This window comes from Prionailurus bengalensis, chromosome B2, assembly GCF_016509475.1.
Source record: "Prionailurus bengalensis isolate Pbe53 chromosome B2, Fcat_Pben_1.1_paternal_pri, whole genome shotgun sequence".
NCBI classification, from domain to species: Eukaryota; Metazoa; Chordata; class Mammalia; order Carnivora; family Felidae; genus Prionailurus; species Prionailurus bengalensis.
In genome coordinates this window covers 133970825-133996333 of record NC_057349.1, presented here as the reverse complement: position 1 = coordinate 133996333, position 25509 = coordinate 133970825, and the positions used below count along the sequence as shown (strand labels likewise).

Below are 25509 nucleotides of genomic sequence, written 5' to 3'. Positions count from 1 at the left end.
TTTCTCAGGCTTCCCTTCTGTGAACTGTATCCAATTTCTCTATAATTCCTAAAGTGTTACCTATCCATCTCAGCATTAAAGTGAACTACTGCTTACCTGATGATGAAGAATGCGAATTGGACCCCCAGGTAATGGGGGGTGGGGAAGGAGGCTACATATACATTGCATGCTGGCCATTCGGCCTAATGTGTTTGGCCTAAAACTTAAAATGTAACAAAACTAAAATGAACTAGTAAGTACAGCTTCTGCTACATAACAGTATTGAATGGTATGAATTTTCATTTATGCTTGGTTGAACTGTTGATATGTGATGAAGTGGTCAGTGGTCAACCAGAAAAATGAGAAACTTGGTTAACCTTCATGCTGGGTCATCAGCACCCGAACAGAACCCTAGGGCATGGGATTACACATTAACACTGAAAATATTCTGCCTTTTTGATGGATCTCTAAAACTAAGCAATTCCAATAGAAGAAGAACCAACATTAGATTATAGTGGGACAAATCTAGAACATGTCTGTCACTCTCGTATTTTTTTTTTAACGTTTATTTATTTTTGAGACAGAGAGAGACAGAGCATGAACGGGGGAGGGGCAGAGAGAGAGGGAGACACAGAATCGGAAACAGGCTCCAGGCTCTGAGCCATCAGCCCAGAGCCCGACGCGGGGCTCGAACTCACAGACTGCGAGATCGTGACCTGAGCTGAAGTCGGACGCTTAACCGACTGCGCCACCCAGGCGCCCCTGTCACTCTCGTATTAAAAAATTCCAAAGTTAATGGGTGCCCAGGTGGCTTAGTTGGTTAAGGGTCCGACTCTTAATTTCAGCTCAGGTTGTGATCTCACGGTTTGTGGGATCAAGCCCCATGTCGGGCTCTGCACTGATGGCGAGAGCCCTCTCTCTCTGTCCACTCCCCTCCCCACCCCCCGGCTTGTACACGTGCTCGCTCTCTCTCAAAATAAATAACAAATAGGGGCGCCTGGGTGGCTCAGTTGGTTACGTGTCCCACTTCGGCTCAGGTCATGATCTCACAGTTTGTGAGTTCGAGCCCCACGTCGGCTCTGTGCTGACATCCTAGGGCCTGCTTCTGATTCTGTGTCTCTCTCTCTGCCCCTCCCCTGCTCACACTCTGTCTCTCAAAAATAAATAAACATTAAAAAAAATTAAAAATAAATAAATGACAAATAAAATTTTAAAAATTCTGAAGTGAGTGTAAATGAAATGAACAAAGATACAGGATGCTATGTTACAGAATGAAAATTAGTTTTGTATGTATACCTTGTACCTAGCTTGAGGGCTGCTGATGGTGGTGAGGGGGAGGGGTATGCCTGTGCATTCCACAAATATGTAGGAAATGTGCCATCAGAGGGAACTTTTGAGAGAGAAATCAAAATAGCTAAATCAGGGCAACAGATTAAAGGCAAAAACCTCCTCCGTGAGTCCTACGTTCCTCTCCCCCGATTCACCGGGGTGAAAAATAACATATTCCAGGTACTTATTTAATTGCTTTCACATGTTCCGTCTAGTTTTGAGAAACAGGAGCTCTTTAGAACTTTGAACTAATGTTATTTTTATTTTTCTAAAAAAAAATTATGAATATTTTAGAGGTGTTTGCCATTGACAAATCACAAATCACAACAACCAGTCACTTGTCATTATCGTGCTTTGGACGCTAAACCAGATAGATGCAGCACAATTTACGTGAAGAAAAATGTCATCTATTTCTGTCTTTATGCTTTATTATTTTTTTTAAATAGAAAATCCCCCATGAGTCAGCCTAGAAGTCACTGGAGTTGAACAGTGTATCCCAAGGATGCATTTTATTGATGGAGAGGTGTTGACTTCTCACTTCCTCCTGAGTCCAGAGGAAAAGGAGTTTGTGAAATATTTGCTTTTAAAAATTTCCCTCCAGCTGTTTTAACATAGACTGTGTATAAGGCATGCATTTCATTTAAACTGTTAAATAAAGTTAAATTCCTCATTTCAGGTCTCTCCTTTTAAATAAGCATATGCCACTTTCCAAATGCTGAAAATAACTTGTGTCTTTTTATTCAGAAATTACACCCCCAGAGATGAGGGTGTGAAAATTAAAAAAAGAACTATTTAACCATATCTGTGTATGCACGCGTGTGCACACATTTAAAAGAAATCTGTGCGCCTGGAGGAACTCTCATAGAAGGAAATCTGCAGTGCACATAAAATGAATAGTTGGTTCCAAGAAACAGACCCCTAGAATTAAACAGAACTACTAGAGAACAGGTTTTAAATCAACTAACGTAAAAAATAGCAGTATATGTTTATGCACCTTGTAACACGAGGTGGTATCTCCTCTCCCTGCCTGCCCGGCCCCAGGTCACGGTACTGAAGTAAACTTTAATTTGCTCGTCTTCTAAATGAGAGCGTGAAAATGCAATCATCTGTACAAAACTCCTCACCTCCCAACGTTAGCAGAAAAAGGCAATTAATTTATTCTACCGAAGGAGGCCGAAGAGCGGATTTACGTTATTGTAAATAGAAACATTTGATTTCCAAGCCTCTCTACTGCAGATTTTTCCACCAGAAAGCCCATATGGCTCAACTTTTAATTACTTTGGCTAATGCTATATGTAGTAATTCTGTGGTGAATGCTTAAGTGTTTCATTGCTGGTTTCCATGGCAACATTACATCAGATTACAGACAGCTGGCTCCACAGTTTTAAACCATAACAAATTGACCAAGCCAAGGCACAAAACTAGAGCTGCTTTAAAGAGATAGTGCACCATTCGCCTGCCAGGGCGCTGAATGAGGGGCCTATGGGGCCCACTTGGCAGGCCAAGGAGGGTGGAGCCTCCTTCCTTCTCAGCTTCTTTTGGAACATGTGCATCCTTGACACATCTGCAATGTTCTAATAGGAAAGACATGGGGCCAGCGTGGAGGACTTTTCATAACACGGCTACGCAGAGGAGGATCGGAAAAAAAGGGAACACAATTAATAGCATCTGTAGACAGAAAAGTGTGTGAGTCGAGCAAACGGAACGGCAGCATCCCGCGCTCTCCAGCCCGTCCCTGCAGGTGGGTAACAGATCCTTCACGGCCACCCCCCTCCCACCCCAGTAACAAACGGTTCTAGCAGCTAAGGTGCGCTGTGACATATGCTTTCCAACAGCCGCGCGGCACAGTGTTGCAGGCGCGGGAGCACTGTTCCCTAATAAAAGTTAAACTGAACTCGCAAGGAGCCACCGGAGTCCCTCTGGGGGCTGCTGGAGCCCAGGGTGAGCGCAGGATTACGACTGTGCCTTTTGCAGAAACCACGCTCAGCTTGCTTCCCCGGCTCTCTCGACACCCAGCCCACTGTTGCAATTAGCAGCCAGACTAAGTTTATCTCCCCTGGAGACACACACACACACACACACTACACACACCCCGCTATAAGATATTTAAGCATTTCTGAAATAGTCTGAAATCGGAAACGTATTTTGCTTGTGAAATTCACACAGCAGTTTCTGGTCGACTGGGTGCAGAATCAAACAGAGACGCTTCCATTTCCCAGGTCTGCACTGCCAGCGGCGTTAACCGTAAGGGAAGGAAGCGGGTCGGCTGCAGCTTTATGAAAAGCTGCATCAGGCAAGGCAGTCTGCAGCCCAGTCCTCCGCACTGAAAGCCTCCACGATGACAACTGGGCTCCAACCACGTACACTCAGTCTCTTGAGAATCCCTTTATTCTCAGATTAAAATCCCCTATTCTCCCCCCAAAGCTATGCCTTATTGGGTGAGCGTGCTGGGAAAGAAGGCTCGGGGTTCCACAGCAGGGAAGGAAAGAAGGGAAGGAGGACAAATCTCGAAGAAGCTGAACAGAAAAGAGGATAGCATCCTACCCGGGAGCAGTCAAAAAAGCTTTTCCTTGCAGAGACAGAAAGCACATTTTCCCTTTCACGTTAAACACATCCAACGGACTTACCGGCTTCGGCATTTAGCAGGCCTAAGGGGCAATTTCCAGCACGTCTGGTCCCCCCGCCCCCTCCCCACGTTGAGCGCGTCTTCACTCCTGTTCCGTCAACTCTGTGATCTCAAAGTGAGGATCAGGCACTCCTCAAACATGTTCCGTTGGAGTTACATGATCAGACAGGCTCCACCAGCACGGCTTAGCATCCGAAGGAGGAAAAAGTGAAGACACTGGGTTCAATTAGCTGCTTTCTGCCTGCTGACTGATTCCCCAGTTACTTGCTAACTGCATAACTTGTAAGAAAGGCATAAGTCATCAGCTCTAAGCAAATCTCCTATTCACCACAAGGAAAAAAGGGAGTGTTGTACGTGGCAAACAATCCCTGTTTTCACTGACGAAGGCTCCCTGACCTCCCGCTGGCCTCCAGTTCCTTAATTACTGTCTATGGAATTCCAGAGAAAGAAAAAAAAGGACGCGGGAATCTGAGCAAATCCGGGACAAGGACTAACCCTTACAAGTGACTGAACTTAAAAAAGATCTCTTTCGCAGATACTCCTCCAAACATCCCCTGAAGGGAGTAGTCTCGATTGAAAATAGACACCTTCCAATGGCTATTTTTGAAATTACTGAATTAAAACTTGTGATTTTGGTTTTCTTCTGGACTTGTCACTTTCGATCTGTCCCCACTCCTTTTTCTATTTTGACTACCCAAGTCAATGTAGGAGAGATATTTCCTGTCCGGTGATGCTTCTAAAACTGTCTTACCCAATTGTTTCAATAATCATTTCAGAGCAGCTGGGGTTCTCTGGTCTTCTAGAAATGTGTGCACGGGGACTGTGTCACAAGGTGATCATTTAATTTTCTCAGGGGTGTCTGGGGAGTGACGGGCACATGCTGTTACTTAAACAGAATATCATCTGAACAAGACAGGACTGAAAACCCAGGTGGAGTCTACAACGTGGGTTACAAGTCATGTCTGTCTGTCAGGAGTAAATTCAGCCACTTTGGGTAAGTCACGTGTTCCCGCTGGGCAGTCTGATCTGTCCCCAGTCCAAGGTGCCTCTCTCCTTGTTGGGCCTGTATGTATGTATTATGCAAGGTTACCTCGCTTGGTAGGACATTTCACATGCCTGTGCGTGCGCGCGCGCGCACACACACACACACATACACACACATACACACACACCCTTTTTACCACGCAGCAGAGGTCCCAGCCAATGCCACAGACCACCAGAACCCCATCTATCTCTTTGTCCTGGGTGTCTGTCCTTCGCTCAGCCCCTCTGGCGTCTCTCGCCCTTCAACAAGAGCTGCATGAATCCCCTCTCCCCCAATTTTCTCCTCGGAAGTGTCTCCTCCAACCCCTAAAGGGATTTCCCATTCTCTCTCCCCATGAGGGTTTGCTGCACGTTCCCCATACTGCCTCGCTCTGCCCATACACTCACCGACACCCCCTCCCCCGCTGCCTCCTAAGGGTCCACCTGTGCCACCCACTGTGGCAGGTGCTTTTGTGACATCATGTTTCCGACACCCGTGTTTACGGTGTGCTCGTAATTCCCAGGCACTGGGCTAATCTTTACCCATTTGACCTCATTTCCCAGACGGTCAGTGGCAGAGGCAGAATCTGAAACTTCATGGTTTGGCTCCTGCACCTCCAACGTGCACGTGAGCTTTCTTCACCCGAGACCGCCAACCACGTTGCACGCAACGTTATGCTTAGAGTTCCTTAAAACTGTCAGGAGAAACCCTCGGCTGAATTTCCTTGCTGCTTGGTGCAAACTAAGAAAATGCACATGCCCCATGGGAGCGGGGTAGAGGGAAGAGGAAAGCCGAAGGCCTTTGGAGCTAGAACAACCTAGAACAATTCAACAACTAGACCTAGTTGAATTTCCAGGTCCTCCAGCAAATCGCTTCACATCTCTGGGTCTTAGTGTTCCTGCATGCACATTTGATCCAGTAACATCGATCTTAAAGTGTTGTTTTAAAATTTGTGTGGGGGGGGCGCCTGGGTGACTCAGTTGGCTAAGCATCTGCCTCTGGATTTCGGCTCAGGTCATGATCTTTGGTTTGTGTGATCGAGCCCCGCGTTGGGCTCTGCGCTGGCAGCACAGAGCCTGCTTGGAATTCTCTATCTCCCTTCCTCTCTGCCATTCATTCATTCTCTCTCTCTCTTTCTCTCTCTCTCTCTTTCTCTCTCTCTCTCTCTCTCTCTCTCTCTCTCTCTCAAAATAAATATTTAAAAAAACCTTTGTGTCTGTCCAACCTACAAGTGGAGCTCAGTAAGTGCTTATGACATCTGCAGTCTATTGCTGATTGGAATCCAAACAAGACCAATTTTAATTCTACCAAACTGCTGTTGTAGGGGCTATGTAAATAGCAACGGCAAAGAAAACATGTGAAAACTAATGATGTGGCCCACATTTGAGGCTGGGTCTGAACAGGCTGTTCAGACACAGAGAAGATTCTGAGCCAAATTAGGAGCTGGAACTCTGAACCTGGTCAGAGGTAGGCTCAGGGCCCCTTCATGTCACCCGTGAACAGCGTCTGCTTGGGCATGTTTCTTAATTTCTCCGATTTATACAACAGGCGGTGATCAGCCTCCAAAGGAGATCCTGAGTGTGAGGCCTAGAGCCTGGTCGGCAGCTCTGGATATACTGTGAGAGGCACAGGAAGCCGGGCCCTGACTGCACCAGGTTCTGTGAGGAGGGGGGGGGAAGGACGCATCCCTGCCCATCCTCTTGGTGGCCTGGCCCTCCTGTACCCCCTCCCCTGCCATTAGCTGTCACTGATACGACTCTCCAAGGAGGATTCAGGTCTTTATGGAGGTCCTCCATGTTGGGCACTACATGGGCATCCAAGACCGCTCGTCCTTTAGAAGACGGGAAAGTCCACAGGGGCCATGTCTGTTCTCCCTCCTTACACTCACGGTGCCCAGTGCACGCCCCACCCACAGTGGGTCCTCGGCAAACGTGTGTGTCATCGATGTGGGCTGTTGTTCCCAGCCCCTGCTGTGGGATCTGAGTCAACTGTGGGATATTTGAGAGACGAGGCTGGGCCAGGCCACCCTGGGAAGCTTCTTGGTGGAGGGCAGTTCAGTTGGAAACCAGGGAAGAAGCTTCATGAAGGAAGGGCATCGCTGATCCTGCCCACTGGGTGGTGGGCTTGAATGTACTTAGTGCGCGGGAAGTGTGCAAATCTGCTGAGAACAGATTTGAGCATCAGCCTCCCATCCTAAGGAATGGTTCGTTAGGTCCTCAGGGCAGAGTCCAAAGGCCTTCCTGTGGAGTGTGGGACTTCGCAGGGTTAGAGCCCTGCCCTGCCCCAGCTACTGTGGGTATGGATGCAGATACTACATGGAAAGGCCTCTCACAGCGTCTGGTTCTCATCCTTCGACCCCCTCAGAGCATCTCTAATATTCCATCTCGCATGTGCCTGCACACCTTCGCACTGGCAGATTCCTTTTCTGGGAATATCTCTGCCCACCCCACCTCCTCCTACCCATCCTTCAACATTCAGTCCACAGGTCATCTTCCTTGGAAAGCCCTCCTGGCTTTCCTCTTCTTCCAGAACCTGGGTGGCTGAGAGCACACACAGTGACAGGACTCAGCCAAGTATATGGTAACCAGCGTATCACTGAGGAGACCAGGGCCACTGTCCTGTTCGTCTGTATTTCAGTAAATGTTTATTTCTGATTACACGTGATACGCTTTCAATTACAAAATGTGGAAAATGCAGATACAGAAGGAGAAAAAGAAATCACCTGAACCCTCCCACACTCAAAAAATTTGTCGTATTTTGGTTTTTATGCTCCTGCTTTTGACACACACACGTGCATGCACGCGTGCACACCCCCCCCACACACACACACTACATACCCTTAGGTTTCTATGTTTTGTTTGCTTTTTATAAAAAAAGTGCGACTTTGTGATCGTTAGCTGCCCTATCTCCCACAGTCACTACCAGGGTCCCCACGCCCCCCTCACGTGAACACACAGGAGTAGAAACAAAGGGCCTGATTCCAGCCGCTACCCTCTGAGCCACACCGCTGCCTCTGAAAGTTTCTTTTAGAGAAACTGTGGAGCCCTCAATGGATACTGTTCAAACAGTTCTAAAATCTGCTTTTTAAATTTTGAACATTTTTCTTATGTCAACAAATAGCCAACAAATACAATATATTAAGGATTCAGTAGTATTCACAGAAATATACCCTAGTTTTCTTAATGCCCTGAATCATTAGACAGTGGAATGTTTCCAATTTTTCAAGATCATAAACAATACTCTGATGAACTTCGTTGTCAAATTTCTAACACATCTAACACATTCTTCTTTTTAGAAAAACAATTAGAAGATGGACATAGCTTAAAGTCCTTGGACAGATATTAAAAATTTGGTCAGATGAAAACAGTGTTACTTTTTTTTTTACTTTTTTTTTTAATGTTTATTTATTATTGAGAGACAGAGAGACACAGAGCATGAGCAGGGGAGGGGTAGAGAGAGGGGGAGCCACAGAATCTGAAGCAGGCTCCAGGCTCTAAGCTGTCAGCACAGAGCTCAACGCGGGGCTCGAACCCACGAACTGCGAGATCATGACCTGAGCCGAAGTCAGTTGCCCAACCAACTGAGCCACCCAGGCACCCCGACACTGTATTACTTTTAAAGCTCACAAGTTGTATAAAAAGAGTGCCTATTTCCTTACACAATTGCCAACACTCAACATAATATCTGTTTACACTGAAGCAATTAAAAATAGTGTCTGTGTCTATGATAAATGGATATTTTCTGGTTGAAATCAATGGATGGATGCCTCCAAGGAGTTGAAACAGGAGTGAGTGGACTTTACTGGGGCTGCAAAGATTGCAATCCGCAAGTCTTGGGGGAGAGAGAGCCCACAGAGAAGCTCAGAAATAGGATTAGCGAGAGTAGCTGTGAGAAACACCCAGAAGAGGAACAGAGAGATACAGGCATTCAGAAGTGGGAGAATTGGGTGCCTGGGTGGCTCAGTCAGTTAAGTGTCGGACTTTGGTTCAGGTCACGATCTCACAGTTGGTGAGTTCGAGCCCCTCATCAGGCTCTGTGAGGACATTCGGAGCCTGGAGCCTGCTTCGGATTCTGCGTCTCCCTCTCTCTCTGCCCCTCCCCTGCTCATGCTCTGCCTCTCTCAAAAATAAACGTTAAAAAATTTAAAAAAACAAAAACAAAAAACATGATTGAACTCACCTTTGGCGGGGGAAACTGAGACATGTTTCACTGAGGGGAGGAACACTCGCTGGGAGGCTGGGGGCATTTCTGTGTCCCTCCGGGATCCTCGAAGGCCAGTGTTTAGATGGCCCCAAGGCCTCACTTCTTTCTGCCCCCGCGGCCTTAGGGGCCTGCCTCCTTGGACAGGCAGAGAGTCGGCTGCTGCTGTTGCCCTTCTAAACAGCATGTGACACCGATCAACAGCAGCTTTCCGGCCCTCCTCTTCTCCAAGCCTGATTTCATAATCTCTCCAACATGCCTGATCATCCTGCGCTGGTCCAAGAAGTGATGCATTCAAGGTCACTCCCTGCCTTGGGGGCAGCACGTTGGCTCCTGCCCGGTATGTTCAAGATCAGCACTGATGAGTACCTGTGATCAGTGTCCAGCCGTGGCAGGGGCCTTCTGGTCACAGCCATCGGTTTAATGTGCTATTCTTCGCGTTTACAAAAAAAAATTAGTCTCACTCTCTAAAGAAGTCGGAATTACATTGTGAAGTGTTTATGAGTTGTCAGAGTAACTACAGACAATATGAAACACATTGTGAGGTTTTTTTTTCCCTCTGTTTCACAAAGGAACCAGGGAAGGACTCATCTGTTTAGTAAGAAATATTTTGCTCATTAGCTGGTGACATCATTGCCCTCTGAAATTAGGAGATTTTTGTCAGCATATGGACGAAAAGAGGAGATTCCATTCTTCTCCCAGAGGTGCAGTAGAACATAGAAATAATCTCTCTGGCAGTTTCAAGATTAACTAGTTGCTGCCAGACTTGAAGAACGAAGAGGAAGAGGAGAAGAGAATTCTCTGATGCTTTTATTTGTAAAAAGGTATGTGAGGATTTGAGGTAATATTACCCTCCTCCGGTGGGGGAAGGCTTGTCAGCACTTAATTCACTTATGAAACTATTTGAAGAACTAACTATAAAACCAAAGGAACAGCAAATGGATGCTACATTCCACAATAAATTCTATTCTTTTTCTCAAACGCATGAACTCTGCATGTCTTTGAATCCCCTCCAAATAAAGTTGCTAATTTCCCCAGAGGAGGGGGGAGAAAACAGAAGACTTCAGGAGTCCCACAGCCAAGCGTAGGGAGCCCCGTCCCAATTCTTCAAGTTGCCACGGACCAGAGAAAACGGCTTTCCTTCTTCTCAAAGGGGCCGTCGGGGAGGAGAGAGGTAAGTGGAGGAAAGAGAACTGAATTCCCCCTTTACTCTGTAAACGTTTGGAAGATTTTTCTGCCCGGGACTGTGTCACCCTGCCCAGAGGCCAGACAACCCCACTGTCCACATAAGTTAGCTGAGCTCAGGTAAGACATGATGGGAAGGCAGTCAGCCACTTATGAGGTCCCTCTGTTAAGACTGGGGTTAAAAAAAACAAGTGGGGTAGCGTTACCCAAAGCAGATCTACGGTGTCGGGCACACTGAAGACTGAAGCAAAACACCAAACCCACTCATTCTCAAGTGCATTCAGTTCTCACATAGCCTGTGCCATGGAAAAAGGATGATTCAGAACAGAACTGCCAAGTGGGGCAACTACATATGCGTTTGAGGCTCTAGTTTCGCGAGCTGATAGAAGTCTTCATCCCAAAAGCAGTAAGTCTCCTAAGGGATTGGGTGGTGTTTGCAAAGTCACATTACTTTTATGGCATCTGAGAGCGACTGATTCATGGATCAGGCATGATCTTCTTGGACAGGGCAGCCAAACAACCTTGCCTAGACACATGACGATGAAAAATACAGAAAACTGATAGAACCTACATGGCAACAGGGGGAAGGTGTGGACACCGATTATCTTTCCTCCAACCAAAACTTCGGCCGCGGGTCAATCAGCACAATCGTCTCTTGAAGCTGGAGGCAGATGGGCTAATTTCACCTCCTGGAGTCACGATCTATCCCCTTAACATAATTATCCTTATGTTTGGAGAATAAATAATGAGCGAACTTATTTCAATGGAGTTGCTTCCACAAGCAAATTTACTTCCAAATTGAAGAAATCTAGGCTGCATCCCTGGAACAGAATCATGGAGAGCTAGAAAGGCGTTGTTTGTGGCCTCTCCTTGGCTATCAAGTCATGATGACTGCTGAAAACCAGACCACAGAATATCCTTCCCACAACAACTAGCAAAATGAGTAACAGCCTCCAAAAAATGAAATTACTGCAGACCAGCAAAAAAATATTCCACCAAGAGCACCCAAGCAAGGAAACACACATAGTCTAACACACTAAGCCTTAAAATAAAACTTCATAATGAAGGGAAGAAACAAATTTCTGAAGACCCAGGAACAAGGCCCCACTTCTCTAAAAGCCAGACCAGTGGGAATCTTGAGAATTATCCCAAGGAACTTCAAAATCTCAAAGGAAGTAAACCGTGTGGCCTTCCTTTTTTTTAATTTTTTGATCTAGGACCAATGGAAATTGCTTCAGGAGAATCATGTGTGAAAAGATGGAAAGTTCAGTAAGGCTGATGCGGAGTGAAATAAAGCCTCTTAGATATTCACCAGAACTGGAGACATGAATGAAAGGCAGACTGATTTTTCTCCACACCAAGTAGGATGAAATGAGATGCAGCACAATGACCACAATCTTTGGAGAGAGAGAAGGCAGAGCTCAGGTATCCTAGCAAAGACCGCATTCCACCTCAGGTGGGTATCCCCACTTCTCTGGCCATGACATCAGGCTATAGCAACAATAAGCATGAATGGACCACAAAACAAAGCCCTCAACTGTAGCTGGGAAGAAGGGAAACAATCTATGGTCAGATAGCATGACAAACAGGTCAAAGAGTAATCCTCATTATATCAGCAGAAACAGAAAATCTGACCTGAGCTACCCAAGCATGATCAAGGTCAAAAGAAATATATGACCACTCCTCAAACCAACTTATAGCAAGGGGAAAAAAGAGAGAGAAAAAGCATGGAAGAACTTAGAGATCCTATCTTTGGATCCTGTCTCCCTATCAGAAGAAAATACAACTCAAGGTGCAGGAAGAAATTCCTAACAGTTGCTTCACTCTACAAAATAATAAGAACATGAATTCAATTAAGACTTCAAAGACAAGAAATTGCAGTCATAAGGAAAGAGAGGACCGAAATAATCTATTATAGAACCAACGTATAAGTAAGAATGAACAAAGAACCATAATCTATACCCTACAAGTCAAAATACTGATCTAGAGAAAAGCTGTATTATTTAAATCCATTTCCTCCCATGGTCCAAGTTTTAAGACTGACCCAGCTCTTCACCTATGCTCAAGCCTCGTTGCTACCTCTACCTGACATGTTTCTCTTTCTTCTCCTGGTGAATTCTAATCATTTTTAAAAAAAATTTTTTCACGTCTATTCATTTTTTTGAGAGACAGAGCACGAGTTGGCGAGGGGCAGAGAGAGAGAGAGGGAGACACAGAATCCGAAGCAGGCTTCTGGCTCTGAGCTGTCAGCACAGAGCCCGATACGGGGCTCGAACTCACAAACCATGAGATCATGACCTGAGCTGAAGTCGGACACTTAACCGACTGAGCCACCCAGGCGCCCCACTCTCACTCAGTTTCAAACACCTTCTCCTGGAAGGCTTCCCAAACTCTCCTCACTGGCGCTGAATGGATTTTGTGTGTATATTTAATTTTTTTTTTAACATTTATTTATTTTTGAGACAGAGAGAGAGCTTGAACAGGGGAGGGTCAGAGGAAGAAGGAGACATAGAATCTGAAACAGACTCCAGGCTCTGAGCTGTCAGCACAGAGCCTGACGCGGGGCTCGAACCCACAGACCGCGAGATCATGACCTGGGCCAAAGTCAGATGCTTAACCGACTGAGCCACCCAGGTGCCCCGCTCTCACTCAGCTTCAAACACCTTCTCCGGGAAGGCTTCCCAAACTCTCCTCACTGGCGCCGAATGGATTTTGTGTGTATATTTAACACATGAGGTGGGAGTATGCCAAATAAGCCCCCAGCCATGCTATCCACTGGTGTCTCTCTCCCTCTCATATACAAACATCTATGTATAGGGACTAGTATGTAGTGGGTACTCAATAGCGTTTGCGCAACAAAGGAGTCAAATGATGCTCAAAATAGCATTCTTTCACTTGCGCTCTGGGTCAAAAGGGCAGGGAATAAACCTTTTAGGAACTAATTATGCAGTGTATATTAGCATCATACCAGGAGTAGAACAATCAATAAGGGACGACAGAGGGTGTGGTAAGGTACAAAGAGGGAGAGGAACAAGAGACAAGGAAAAGAGAATAAAGGGATATTCCTACAGACATTATTCTGTAAATAATTAGAATTTGGTTGTATTAAAATATCGCTTTCCGGGGCACCTGGGTGGCTCAGTGGCTTAAGTGTCAGACTTCGGCTCAGGTCATGATCTCGTGGTTCGTGGGCTCGAGCCCCGCATCGGGCTCTGTGCTGACAGCTCGGAGCCTGGAGCCTGCTTCGGATTCGGCATCTTCCTCTCTCTCTCTCTGCCCCTCCCCACTTGAGCTCTGTCTCTCTCTCAAAAATTGTCTCATTATCAGATGCTGAGTTTTGATAAAATGGGTAACTGGCAACTTAACATTCAAATGGACTTGAAACAAAGTGATGAGCAGCCTGTGACTTGAATGAATTAGCTTAGGCTAGAGGTGGCCCTCGGGCCAGATCCGACTCTTGAACCACAGCACGGGCCTGGATCTCTCCAGCCCATCCATTGTAGAAGATCGGACACTAGGGCAAATGATTCAAGGAGGGATTAACACGCAGTAAATCTCATTAAACCAGTGATGGAAATCCTCTCTTACCCCAACCTCCCTGAGGTTGCTTCCAAAAGCAAACTAAAAACTAGCATTCCCAATCTAATACGCCAATCCTGAACCCAGACGGCGTTACAAATATCTTTACATAGATACGATCAGCTAGCCGGGGAGACGGGGTATGTCCTCTTTGGTATTCCTGTACTGGGTTGGACAAACAAAATGCCATTTTATAGGTCAAAAGCTAGACACTCCAGTTTCATCTGGCTCACCCTTCCAAAAGAAACGACAGACCAGGATGTATCCCAGAGCCGCCCTCGGTGTTAAAAACAGCGACCCTCGGACTGCGTAGAACCTGGGTATTTTGCCACTGTTTCTTTTTGCCCGCGTAGCCCTTGATATGCTAAGGAGGCTGCGCAGGTAGCGACCTCAACTCTCCGTAACTGTACAGACCGGTGAGGAATGCGCTGTGCCTGGTTAGTCTGCCAGGTGCAGGGGGCCGAATCCCCAGTTACTTCTGGGCCCGCCACGAGAGCGTTTCCACTGCGACACAGGCGTGACACAGGCGCGGAAGCCCACGCCCACACGCTCGCTGAGGCCTCCTTTCTGGCTTTGTTCAAAGAGGATGATCTTCAGGGACTCACGGCACGGTGTGGCCCTAGGTAACTGCAGGACGATTAACCGCTTATTCTTCCCAAACAGTGATCCTACAGCACACGAACCCTGAAATCCTACCGGACCCACCCCTAAACCCGCTTACGGCGATACCACCTTCTGAAGCAGAAAGTAAACCTGGTTCTGTGTTCGGTGAAAGCGTAACTAAGTGAACGCGCCCTAGCTGCCTGGCGCTTGTTCTGACAACGCCAGCCCATCGGCTAGCCTGAGAGTGACACGTTCAAAGAGTACTTTCAGGGGAACTCAAAGTATTTCAAGAGGAACAGGGAACCGAAAGGTAGAAGATCTCAGCATAAACAGAAGCTGGCATTCACTGGGTGTTTACTTTGGGCCGTGAAATTCTTGCAACGCCTGTAGGGGACAGATGCACTCGTCCAGGTTTCCAAACGAGAAAACAGGGCACAAATCGGTGAATCAACTTTCCCACCGATGCGGAGCTAACAGGTGGTAGGGCTGGATCTGAACCCAGCGCCCGCGTCCAGCTTAACGGGGCCCCTCCCCTAAGCACGCTGGGCCAGCGCCTGGCTTTCCTGGCAGGGGGAGCCTCCTTTCTGGCTTTGTTCAAAGAGGATGATCTTCAGGGACTCCTAGCAAATACACGCCTCAAACTTTGGCCCCTTTCCCAGGGAGAAGGCTGGAGATGGGAGGGCGGTGCGGAACAAATGACAAGGAATCATCTAAGCAGTGGTTCTTGGTCAGCTTATATGCAGTTAGAACAAAATTCCTCTTGAGGCGCCTGGGTGGCTCAGTGGGTTAAGCGTCTGACTTCGGCTCAGGCCGTGATCTTGAGGTGCATGGGTTCAAACCCTGCTTCGGGCTCGGTGCTGACAGCTCAGAGCCTGGAGCCTGCTTCAGATCCTGTATCTCCCTCTCTCTCCCCTCCCCATTCACACTCTGTCTCTCTCTCCCCCAAAAATAAACATTAAAAAACAAAACAAAAAACAAACAAACAAAAACCACAACTTCTCTTTCTTGAGAGACTTCGCTAGGCGTGCTGCTCCAATGGGCTGAGTTTTATCTCCTGGACTCAAGCTCCAGGTCTAAAGAATCATTACTTTTACCCTTCTAAAGAGAATTTTAATATGTCCCTATTTTACTATCATTTCGGTTTCAAACTCACTTTTAGTGAAATTAAGAGTAGTATTTCTTCCTGTGCGTTCCCACCCAGCCAAATAAAAAAGAAATTTATAGAAAGTATCCATAAAGGTCTGAATAATCATCTGAAGGCTTTAAGTATGCATTAAAACACCAGAATCAATAAGTTATTTTTAACATGGTTGCATTTAAAAAGATTTAGAAAAGTGGCCATTATTCTGGCACAATGGAACACAGCACGGTACAAAGAATTGTGGGTATCTGTCCCAGGGATGCACCCTATAAATGCCCTCTGGCCCATTACTGGTGAGCCATGTTGCTCTTTTTCCTGATCATATTACAAGTCAAGTGAGTACAACTCTTCTGTGGAAGAAATAAAGAGCTGAAGCACACATCCAACCAACCCGTGTTCAAGCCCAGCTAATAGCAACAAGCAGAACCATTTTCTAGCCCCAAATCCAAACTTATGTTGCCAATTAGCATTCTGTTAAGCTGAAACCCATATATGAAGAGTTAGGGGGAAAAAATGTCTCTAGGAAAAGAGATACAAAGAAAAAAAATAGGAACACCACTAACAGCAGCCAGTTTGTTCAGAAATGTAAGCTACGTTTATGCTTGGAATCTTCCCTTTCTTAAATTTCCTTGTAAAACCCAAGATAGGAGGGAAAAGATAGTATAAGGAAGTCAACCATTTTCATGGAAAAACCTTTACCTCACCCATAATGTCAACTCTAATTCTGTGGTATATGTGAATCTTCACGTAGTCTATTCATCCAATAAATATTCACTCAGAGTCAGCAAAATATGAAAATCATATGTTCCTATAATTGCTAGGAGTATTTAAAGGTGGGAGAAAATTTTGTAAATTCGACATGTGTTGTCATAAAAAAGAAAGTCTTCCTTAGGGTTCAGATTTCCCCAAGTGAGGAAGCTAATGATATCGATTTATATTTTCTCCTAATACCTTTGAAATATAAAAATAAAACTTCTGATATATTTTAACTTCTACACATTGCCTAGAAGTTCACCCTAGTAAGAGAAACATATTCAAAATAAACAGATTAAGATAGTCAACAGGGTGGCTCCGCTGGTTAAAGCATCTGCCTCTTGGTTTTGGCTCAGGGCATCTCATGGTTCGTGGGTTTGAGCCCCTTGTAGAGCTCTGTGCTGACAGCATGGAGCCTGCTTGAGGTTCTTTCTCTCTCTCCCTGCCCCTTCTCCACCCTCTCTCTCTTTCTCTGTCTCTCAAAACAAATAAATACACTTAAAAAAAAAAAAAGACAGCCAGGTTAAAAAAAAAAAAAAAGCCAATTAAAAAAAAAATCTGGTTTAACCCATACTATCAGACTCTAAAAAGGAGCATCGATATAGGACGTCCCCTGAACGAGGAAGACAGGTCAGTCTGTTCCTAAAGGGGCCGCCCCACGTGCATGGGCTCTGTTTTCCCACCACATTCTGTGTTAAGTGATTGAATTGTTAACCTTTTCTTCGGCCGTAATGTAAATCAAGCCATTCAGCACAGGAACCATTAAACAAGTCACTTTGTAGAATGCTGTTTCCTGGCTTTCGGCACATTACCTTTTAGAAAGTTCTAGTTTAGACTCAGGCTGTGGCCATCCCTCCTTTCAAAATATCAGACCCAAATCCTCTGGCTTGATGTTAGGCAGGTGAAATGACTCTGAAAAACCTAAGTAAAGCCTGTCTGGCAGTGAGGGACAAGCTTAGTTTGTAATTTTTAGGAAGCCCCCAAAAGATTTAATGGTCTTGCATTATATGTGAACCGAAACATCTCCTACTATGGGGATATTTTAGTTGCGACCTTAAAAGTCCTCAATCACTTAAAATAGTATTTTGTAAAATGTGGAAGAAGCGACCGCCTGACGTTGTCTCCGCTGCCCAAACTCTGGAGCTCGGTTCAACCACACGGCTCTCCCGTGCCTCAAGCCAGGTGAGCCGCAAAATCTATCCAAGGCCAGAATGAAAGGCTATAAAGAGACGCACACATGGATGGAAGGTGTTCTTATACCTCAGCTGTAACATTAACACCACTCTTCGCACAACACTTCCCAACTCAATTTCCCCCAGTGTAGATCAATTCTAAACCGATGGCTTGCTTTACCAAATAACTCACTTCACCCAACGTTTCACTACACTTGCTTCACCCTAGTCAAGAAGCTCCAGATACAGAAAGATAATTCCAGGCTTTTTCTGGAACACATGTCCTATCAAGGGAAACCAACAAAAGGGACGAAAATAAATGTCTGCAGTGGACTCTAAGCGCTCTCGTGCCTCACTGCCCCGTTGCTGCTTTAGTTTTTCCTCAGCATCGTGTATTTTTTAAAATAACTTAAATAGCATCATAATTAAACAATTTACAATCTGATGTTTCTTGGAAAGACGTTTTACCGCAAATGTTTCCATCAGTATGTAAGAACCAAATAGAGATCACCAACGCTTACCTACCGATTTGCAGAAACACAACAATTGTGACTTACTAAAACTTGTGCCTTGAGTAAAAAGCTATAAACCCCAGGAGGATAAAGAGCATGATTTCCTTGAATGTCGTCTTAACCGGAAGGTAAACTGAACCTCAAGGCATGAGGTTGAAGGCTTAAAATGAAAACTCTTAACAACCTTCCCCTTGCAAAAGAAAATAAAATTTATCAAAATAAAATACATTTCCAGATATTTAACAGGGAGTCAAGTCAAGTACTCAACCAGCAACTTTTTTTTTTTTTTAAACTCTAACACTCACAACAGAAGTTTGTTATTAATGAAAAACAGCAGAGAACGCATTCTCCTCTGGCAAAGAGAAAGCTATTTTTCACTTCCCCTGGTAACTATCTTTAGTACTTTACATTCTTGGAAACCAGGAATGTGAATATGGATTTATTGTGGAGCAACACTCAATTATCTCATGTCAGTTACGGGGGTGGGGAAGCCTATGAAATCAATGCAAATGAAATCCTAAAGCACGGCAGGCATCAATATAGGCATTGAGGTCTGGTGACAAAGGGCTTATGATCCCTGAAACTTTCATGGCCTGGACATTCCCGACTATGGCCAGTGGGCTATTTACATCTCAGTATGGAAAAGAATCAATGGAAAACTGAAAAGTCTTCGCCCTTGCACAAAAGATAATCAAAGCGCCTAAACCACCGCGGCTCGAGTAGGACACAGTGGGAATTATCTGAAATTAATTACTCTGCTATCAGGCGAACATAGCATAATTGAAAAGGACTATTTTGGAAGGAGTTGCTTGCTGAGTCTCCATAAAAACACAGGACGTGGGGTAAGAGGGGCGAGTGTCACCTACATTAAGATTGCAATCAAGTTCAAGCAAACTTAAGCAAGTGGTGGTCAGCTGTAGGAACGAACAGGGTGACTGAAAATGGGTGTGGGTTGTTGGCACAAAGCTAGCTAGCAAAACATACAGGGTAAATAACAGCACTTCAGAAAATTCCATGGCTGAATGGCCTGTCTCCACCTACCTCTGAGCAAAAAGTCACTCTAGAACTTATGGAAGACCGTAGTAGAAATGGAGGGTGCACATGGTATTTCTGGCCCTCCATCCAAACAGAACAGGCTGGATTTATTTTTTGAGTCATCTACGAAGAAGCAGTTTGCTAAGATGCGAATAATGTAACTGCGTACATGACGTCTCAGGTCTGTGTGAGCACATGCGGGGGGTGATTTTTACCTCTACGCCGCGGGGTAGACTCCGTTAGGGCAGGGCCTCGTCTCTCCCGCTTCTCTACCTTTGTAACGTGAATATCTAACCCTAAGCCTGGTATACAGCAAGCACTCGGCAAGATGTCTCCTAAACGAACAAAGAAACGCTCAAGAGACAACGAATGTCCATCTTCTAAGACGAACCCATTTTATTCCGACAATTTATACTAAGATGTTGGTTCTGATGTACCCGCTGAAGGGGATCCAAACAAAACAATGCCTAATAATGCTTTCCTAGCTGCTCATTCAGGACCACTATAGTACTTGGTTTATATCAACTTCTTCCTAAACGTGACGAGCCTCCCTCCTTGCGGTCCAAGTGTGGGAGGTTTTCTATAGTCCTGCTTTTCCGACTGGATCATCTTAGAACCTTCCCCCCTTGACTCAGATGCTGTTAATCAGGGCAGTACGCAGGGAGCCTGATACTAAAGGACCCACTATGGACAACTGGGTCTTTGTGTTCTCCCCAAATTGGGTTCGAATCACATCAGTCCTGAGTTACTGTATTTATTCCTCATGATTCTTTGGGTTCATGATTTACATTTGTATCATGCTAGTCTTTAGGACTAGGGGATAGGAGACCCAAAAAGGCACCCTGAAATCCACAAACACAGTTCTTTTGATCACTTCACAGTCCCAGGACACAATGCTGGCCAGCATACGATACGTTTATTACTACAAACGGTAACTTCTCAGTCTCTCACACAAAAGCAAACCAAGCAGGGCTTTCAAATTAATAATCCTCTGGGGGCTTTTTTTGTGTTTTGTTTTTTTTTGGTTTGTTTTTTTAGCTGAAATGGAAATCTGGTGCTTGACTCAGGAAATCAGAGACAAGAAGGTAGCAGGAGGCTTATATTTACCTCTGATAAGCCATCATTTGCTGCTTAGATGCAAAGAAGCCGTAAAGACGGAGTCTGTGGTTATAGGACGTGAAACATGCTCTTAAGGCAGCCAGGAAAGATGAACGCTTAAATGCAACTTTGTTCACTAGTATTTCTCAAACACAAACACACCATATGAACTGGACACTGAGTCAGACACTCGCTGGAGACCCAAAGATAACATAGCGTGTCTTTCAAGGAGCTCACGATTCCCAAGGAGGTTAGAATGTGTCCAGTGAATTCTGATACTCCAGGATAATGGTCAGGTTTCAGGTACGAAGCTAGTTTAACAAAAGCACAGAGTGGGAAGCAATAAAATATACTTAAGGAGACTAAAGGAGGTTTCAGAGAGACTGAAGTTGGACTTTACTTTGAAGGATGCACAGATTTTTACCTGGGAAAATCTCAAGGAAGGTATTTTAGATAGAGGCAATTGCACGAGTTAAAGCGGAGTGTGTGAGGGGCGCGTGGGTGGCTCACTCGGTTGAGCATCTGACTTCGGCTCAGGTCATGATCTCTCAGTCGGTGAGTTCGAGCCCCGCGTCAGGCTCTGTGCTGACAGCTCGGAGCCTGGAGCCTGCTTTGGATTCTGTGTCTCCCTCTCTCTCTGCCCCTCTCCAGCTTGTGCGCTCGCTCTCTCTCTCTCTCTCTCTCTCTCAAAAATAAATAAAAAGCATTAAAAAAAATTTTTTTAAATACCATGAATAATCAAAGTCATCCAAATAAAAGAAGTAAAACTGTCTCCATTCACAAATGACATGATCCCATATGGAGAAACTCTCAAGATTCCATCACACAAAAACTGTTAAAGATAATGAATAAATTCTGTGGGGCACCTGAGTGGCTAAGTTGGTTAAGTGTCCAACTCTTGGTTTCGGCTCATATCATGATCTCACAGATCTGACTGCGCAGAGCCTGCTTGGGATTCTCTATCTCCCCCTCTCTCTCTGCCCCTCCCCTGCTTGCTTTCTCTCTCTCTAAAAAATAGGTGAATAAACAAACTAATTCCACAAAGTTGCAGGCCACAAAATCAACATGTGAAAATCAGTTTTGTTTTTATACACTAGCAATGAACAATGTGAAAAAGAAAATAAGGAAACAATTTGACTTACGATTGCATCAAAAAAGATAAAATACTTAAAAATAAACTTAAGAAGGCAAGACATATACACTGAAAATTATAAAACATTGCTGAAAGAAATGAAAGAAGACAAATAAATGCAAAGATATCCTGTGTACATGGGTTGGAAAAACTTCATGTTAAGATGACAATACCATCCAGATCAAGCTACAGACCCAACGCAATCGCCGTCAAAATCTCATGGCATCAAAAAATAAAAAATAAAAAATAAATAAAACAAAAAAAAAACAAAACAAAAATGAATCTCACAGCATCTGTTGCAGAAATAGAAAAACCCATCCTAAAATTCACAAGAAATCTCAAGGGAGCTGAGCAGCCAAAACAATCTGAAAAAGAAGAACCAAGCTGGAGACCTTGCACTTCGTGATTCCAAAACTTACTACAAAGCAACACTAATCAAAACAGTAGGACGCCTACAAAGGACAGACATGTAAACCAACGGAGTAAAATCAGAGAGCCCAGAAATAAACCCCAGCATACGGTCGATTAATTTTTAAAAAGGACGCCAAGACCATTTAATGAGGAAAGAACAGTCTTTTCAACAAATGGTTCTGGGAAAACTGGGTTATCTATCTACAAAAGAATGAAGTTGGACCCATATGTTACATCGTATATAAACATTAACTTTAAATGGGCCGAAGACCTAAACTTAAGAGCTGAAACTATAAAGCTCTTAAAAGAAAATGGGAGAGGATGTGTGGGTGGCTCGCTCGATTAAGCATCCTACTCTTGGTGTCAGCTCAAGTCACGATCCCAGGGTCGTGGGATCGAGCTCCGCATCGGGCGTCATGCTGGGTGTGGACACTGTCAAGACAGTGAAAAAGGCAACCCCAAAATGAAAGAAACTATTTACACATCGTGCTTCTGATGAGAGGTTAATAGCCAGAATATGCAAAGAACACCTGTAATTCAACAGCCAACAATAAAACAACCCAATTCAAGAATGAGCAAAGAACTTGAATAGACATTTCTTTAAGGAATATATATACCTTCTCATTACCATTTTATACCCTTTAGGATAGCTATTAACAAAAAAGGGGGAAATAAATTACAAGTGTTGGTGAGAAGTACAGAACTGGAACTTTCACACATTGCTGTCAGAAATATATAATGATTCAACCACTGTGGAAAACAGGAGAGTGGTTCCTTACAAAAGTAAACATACAATTAACATGTGATCTGGAAATTTTACTCCAAGAGACACACTGAAAAGAAGTGAAAGCAAGGACTCAGGTATTTGTATACCAGTGTTCACAGCACCATTTTTCACCACAGCCAAAAGGTAGAACACCCAAGTGTCAATCAGCAGATAAATGGATAAACAAAATGTGGTCTAGCTATAGGGTGGCATATTATTTATCCTTAGAAAAGGAATGAACTTCTGGCATGGGCCGCAAGGTGGATGAACCTTGAAAACATTATGCTACATGCAATAAACCCGACACAGAAGGACAAAGACTGTGATCCCATGTACATAAAGGACCCAGAATGGTCAAATTTCATAGGGATAAAAAGTAGAGTGGTGGTTTCCCAAAATGAGGGAAAAGGAGTTACTGTTTAATGACTATGGAATTTCTGTTTTGGGTGATGGAAAAGTTCTGGAAGTAGATTTTGGTGATGATTGCACAGCGTTCGTGCTTAATGCCACTTAGCTGAATATTAATCGAACTGAAAGTGCTTAGAAGATTAAATGTTAAGTTACACAGAATTTACAACTAAAGAACAGAGCATGACTAGCACTGTTTGGACTGCAGGTAAGTCTATCAAGCAAAGAAAACTGAGTAATGTGTCAGAAGAGACACTTCTCTTCAGATCTGGGTGGGACCTGGTAGATGCAGAAAGAAGTCCAAAGGCAGAAACTGCCGAAGATCTGCCGTCTGGCAGAAGTGGTCGAGATGCTCAAAGAGACAGCAAACTTACGTTGCAGTTTGACGAGCCGTCGAACGTCGGGTAGGAACCGTCCGGCCAGTCGGCAGGGTCCAAGGCCGCTGACTGCCGGTGCTGGGCCTCATACTCTTTGAGCTACAACAAGAGAAAATGAGAGATTGAAGTGAAAATAACGGCCAGCGCTGTCTACCAAGCAGCAGAGAGAATGTTCTGGGCACCTTCTTCATGCCACTGCTGGGGTCTCGGTGCCGGCCAAAGACGAGGTTCTCAAAACTGAGAGGGAAACGGGCGGCCTGCCCTGTGATTTTTCATCTACACCGACCCGACGGGCACAACGGACTCTTTGTATCCTGTGTTCTAAAAACAACCTTGATTTTCACTCCAAGGTCCTCCAGCATCAACACTGATATTTCTCAGCTCAATTATAAGTTCAAAAACAGAAACTGTCTGTAGGGTGGCCTCTGAATTACTTCTCTTTGTAGAAGACACAATGGGGTAGACCATGGACATTTTGATGAGACACAGGTGGAAGCCGGAAACGGACTTTCTAAAATCATTTGCTTGCCTTGTTCTAGACTGCTTCAAGTTACCAGTTACATGCTATCACCTAACAAACATTATGGGCTTTATTGGAGAACCTTGTGGATGAGAGGAAAATAACCAACTATCTAGAATATGTTCAGAGACTAATCTAAAGTCTGGGTTTAGACACTAGGTTTCTACTTTCTGAAATAGAAAGACAAGTGAGATATTATAAGAAATTGGCAAATTTTAAGGCAACAGAATTCGATGAAAGGTCTTTTAGAATGGCAAATGTGAGAAGTTCCAAGTGTGTTTTCATAAAACATGTAGAAATTTAACTCTGCAACAAAATACACTGAAGTTGCCATTGTGTTAAAATTCTATTATAAAGTAGTTTTTAGATACAAATTTAAGACACTGATTAAATCAGTTCCATAAATCAAGACACCAGAAAACCAGAAATGAATGATCTGACCTAATAGCCCAGGAGATGGTAACATGACTGTCTTCAACCTACAGGAGCTACACAGATGTAGCAAAGTCATCATGTTGACAATATCCCTCGAGGGAAAAGCAACTTTCTGAAGTATCACTCCTACCAGGAAATTCTTTTCTGTGCATACTTGTGACGGGAGACAGACTGGGGAAGGCAGATCATAGTGATTAATTGGCTGCAGAACCAATCGGGAACCCCTGGGCCAATTACGTAACTCCTCCGTGCCTCAGTTTGAAAATGAGGATGACAGAAAACTATCTCACGAAACAACTACCACAATCACTTAATACAACAAAACTCTTAGCACACCGAACGCATGCAACAGACTCAGTATGAGCATAGTATTATCACCACCCTTGTGGTTTCAGATCAAAGAGAACTCAAAGTTCACATCAACTCCAAGAGTGTGAGCTTTTGCTCTTTGCTAGTATCATTTTAATACATTTAATATCATTTTAGTACATTAGGGGCATTATTTTTACTCTAATCTTTATAGTACATTTATGTAGGAGAATGCTCTTTCCTGGGGCTCCTGGGTGGCTCAGTCGGTTAAGTGTCCAACTTCGGCTGAGGTCATGATCTCACAGTTTGTGGTTCAAGCCCCACATCGGGCTCTGTGCTGACAGCTCAGAGCCTGGAGCCTGCTTCGGATTCTGTGTCTCCCTCTCTCTCTGCCCCTCCCCCACATTACAAAAAATTAAAAAATAGAATTCTATGTTTTAGAGTTATAAAGCAGGATCTCTAAAAAGAATTTTAAGTGCATTTTACAAGGGGAAAACCTAACCTGATTTTATATACATATATATATATATATGTGTGTGTGTGTGTGCGTGTGTGTGTGTATATATATATATATATATATATACATATAAATATAAATATATATATAACTACTCTTTTATATTCCACTTTGCTCCCAAAGAAGCTCTGACTTAAATATAACTTCATGGAAGAAAGACAATTGATTTCATTTGAGAACTTAGATCTTTTTTTTTTTTTATTTTTTTTCAACGTTTTTTATTTATTTTTGGGACAGAGAGAGACAGAGCATGAACGGGGGAGGGGCAGAGAGAGAGGGAGACACAGAATCGGAAACAGGCTCCAGGCTCTGAGCCATCAGCCCAGAGCCCGACGCGGGGCTCGAACTCACGGACCGTGAGATCGTGACCTGGCTGAAGTCGGATGCTTAACTGACTG

The 25509-nt window shown here is 44.4% G+C and overlaps 1 protein-coding gene across 10 annotated transcripts in view; it reads right to left on the bottom strand.

Annotated features, from left to right (window-relative positions):
* The window catches only part of SASH1 (SAM and SH3 domain containing 1), a 335600-nt gene that overhangs the window by 49853 nt on the left and 260238 nt on the right, over positions 1-25509 (bottom strand). For 7 of the 10 annotated variants that reach the window (XM_043592565.1, XM_043592562.1, XM_043592563.1 and 4 more), the window contains exon 8: positions 23328-23429. In XM_043592565.1, coding sequence (XP_043448500.1) covers positions 23328-23429 — 102 coding nt within the window. Of the gene's footprint in view, positions 1-3935; positions 4556-9137; positions 10918-23327; positions 23430-25509 lie in introns of those variants that run through there. The other 3 variants (XM_043592568.1, XM_043592569.1, XM_043592572.1) reach the window with 3 other exon arrangements.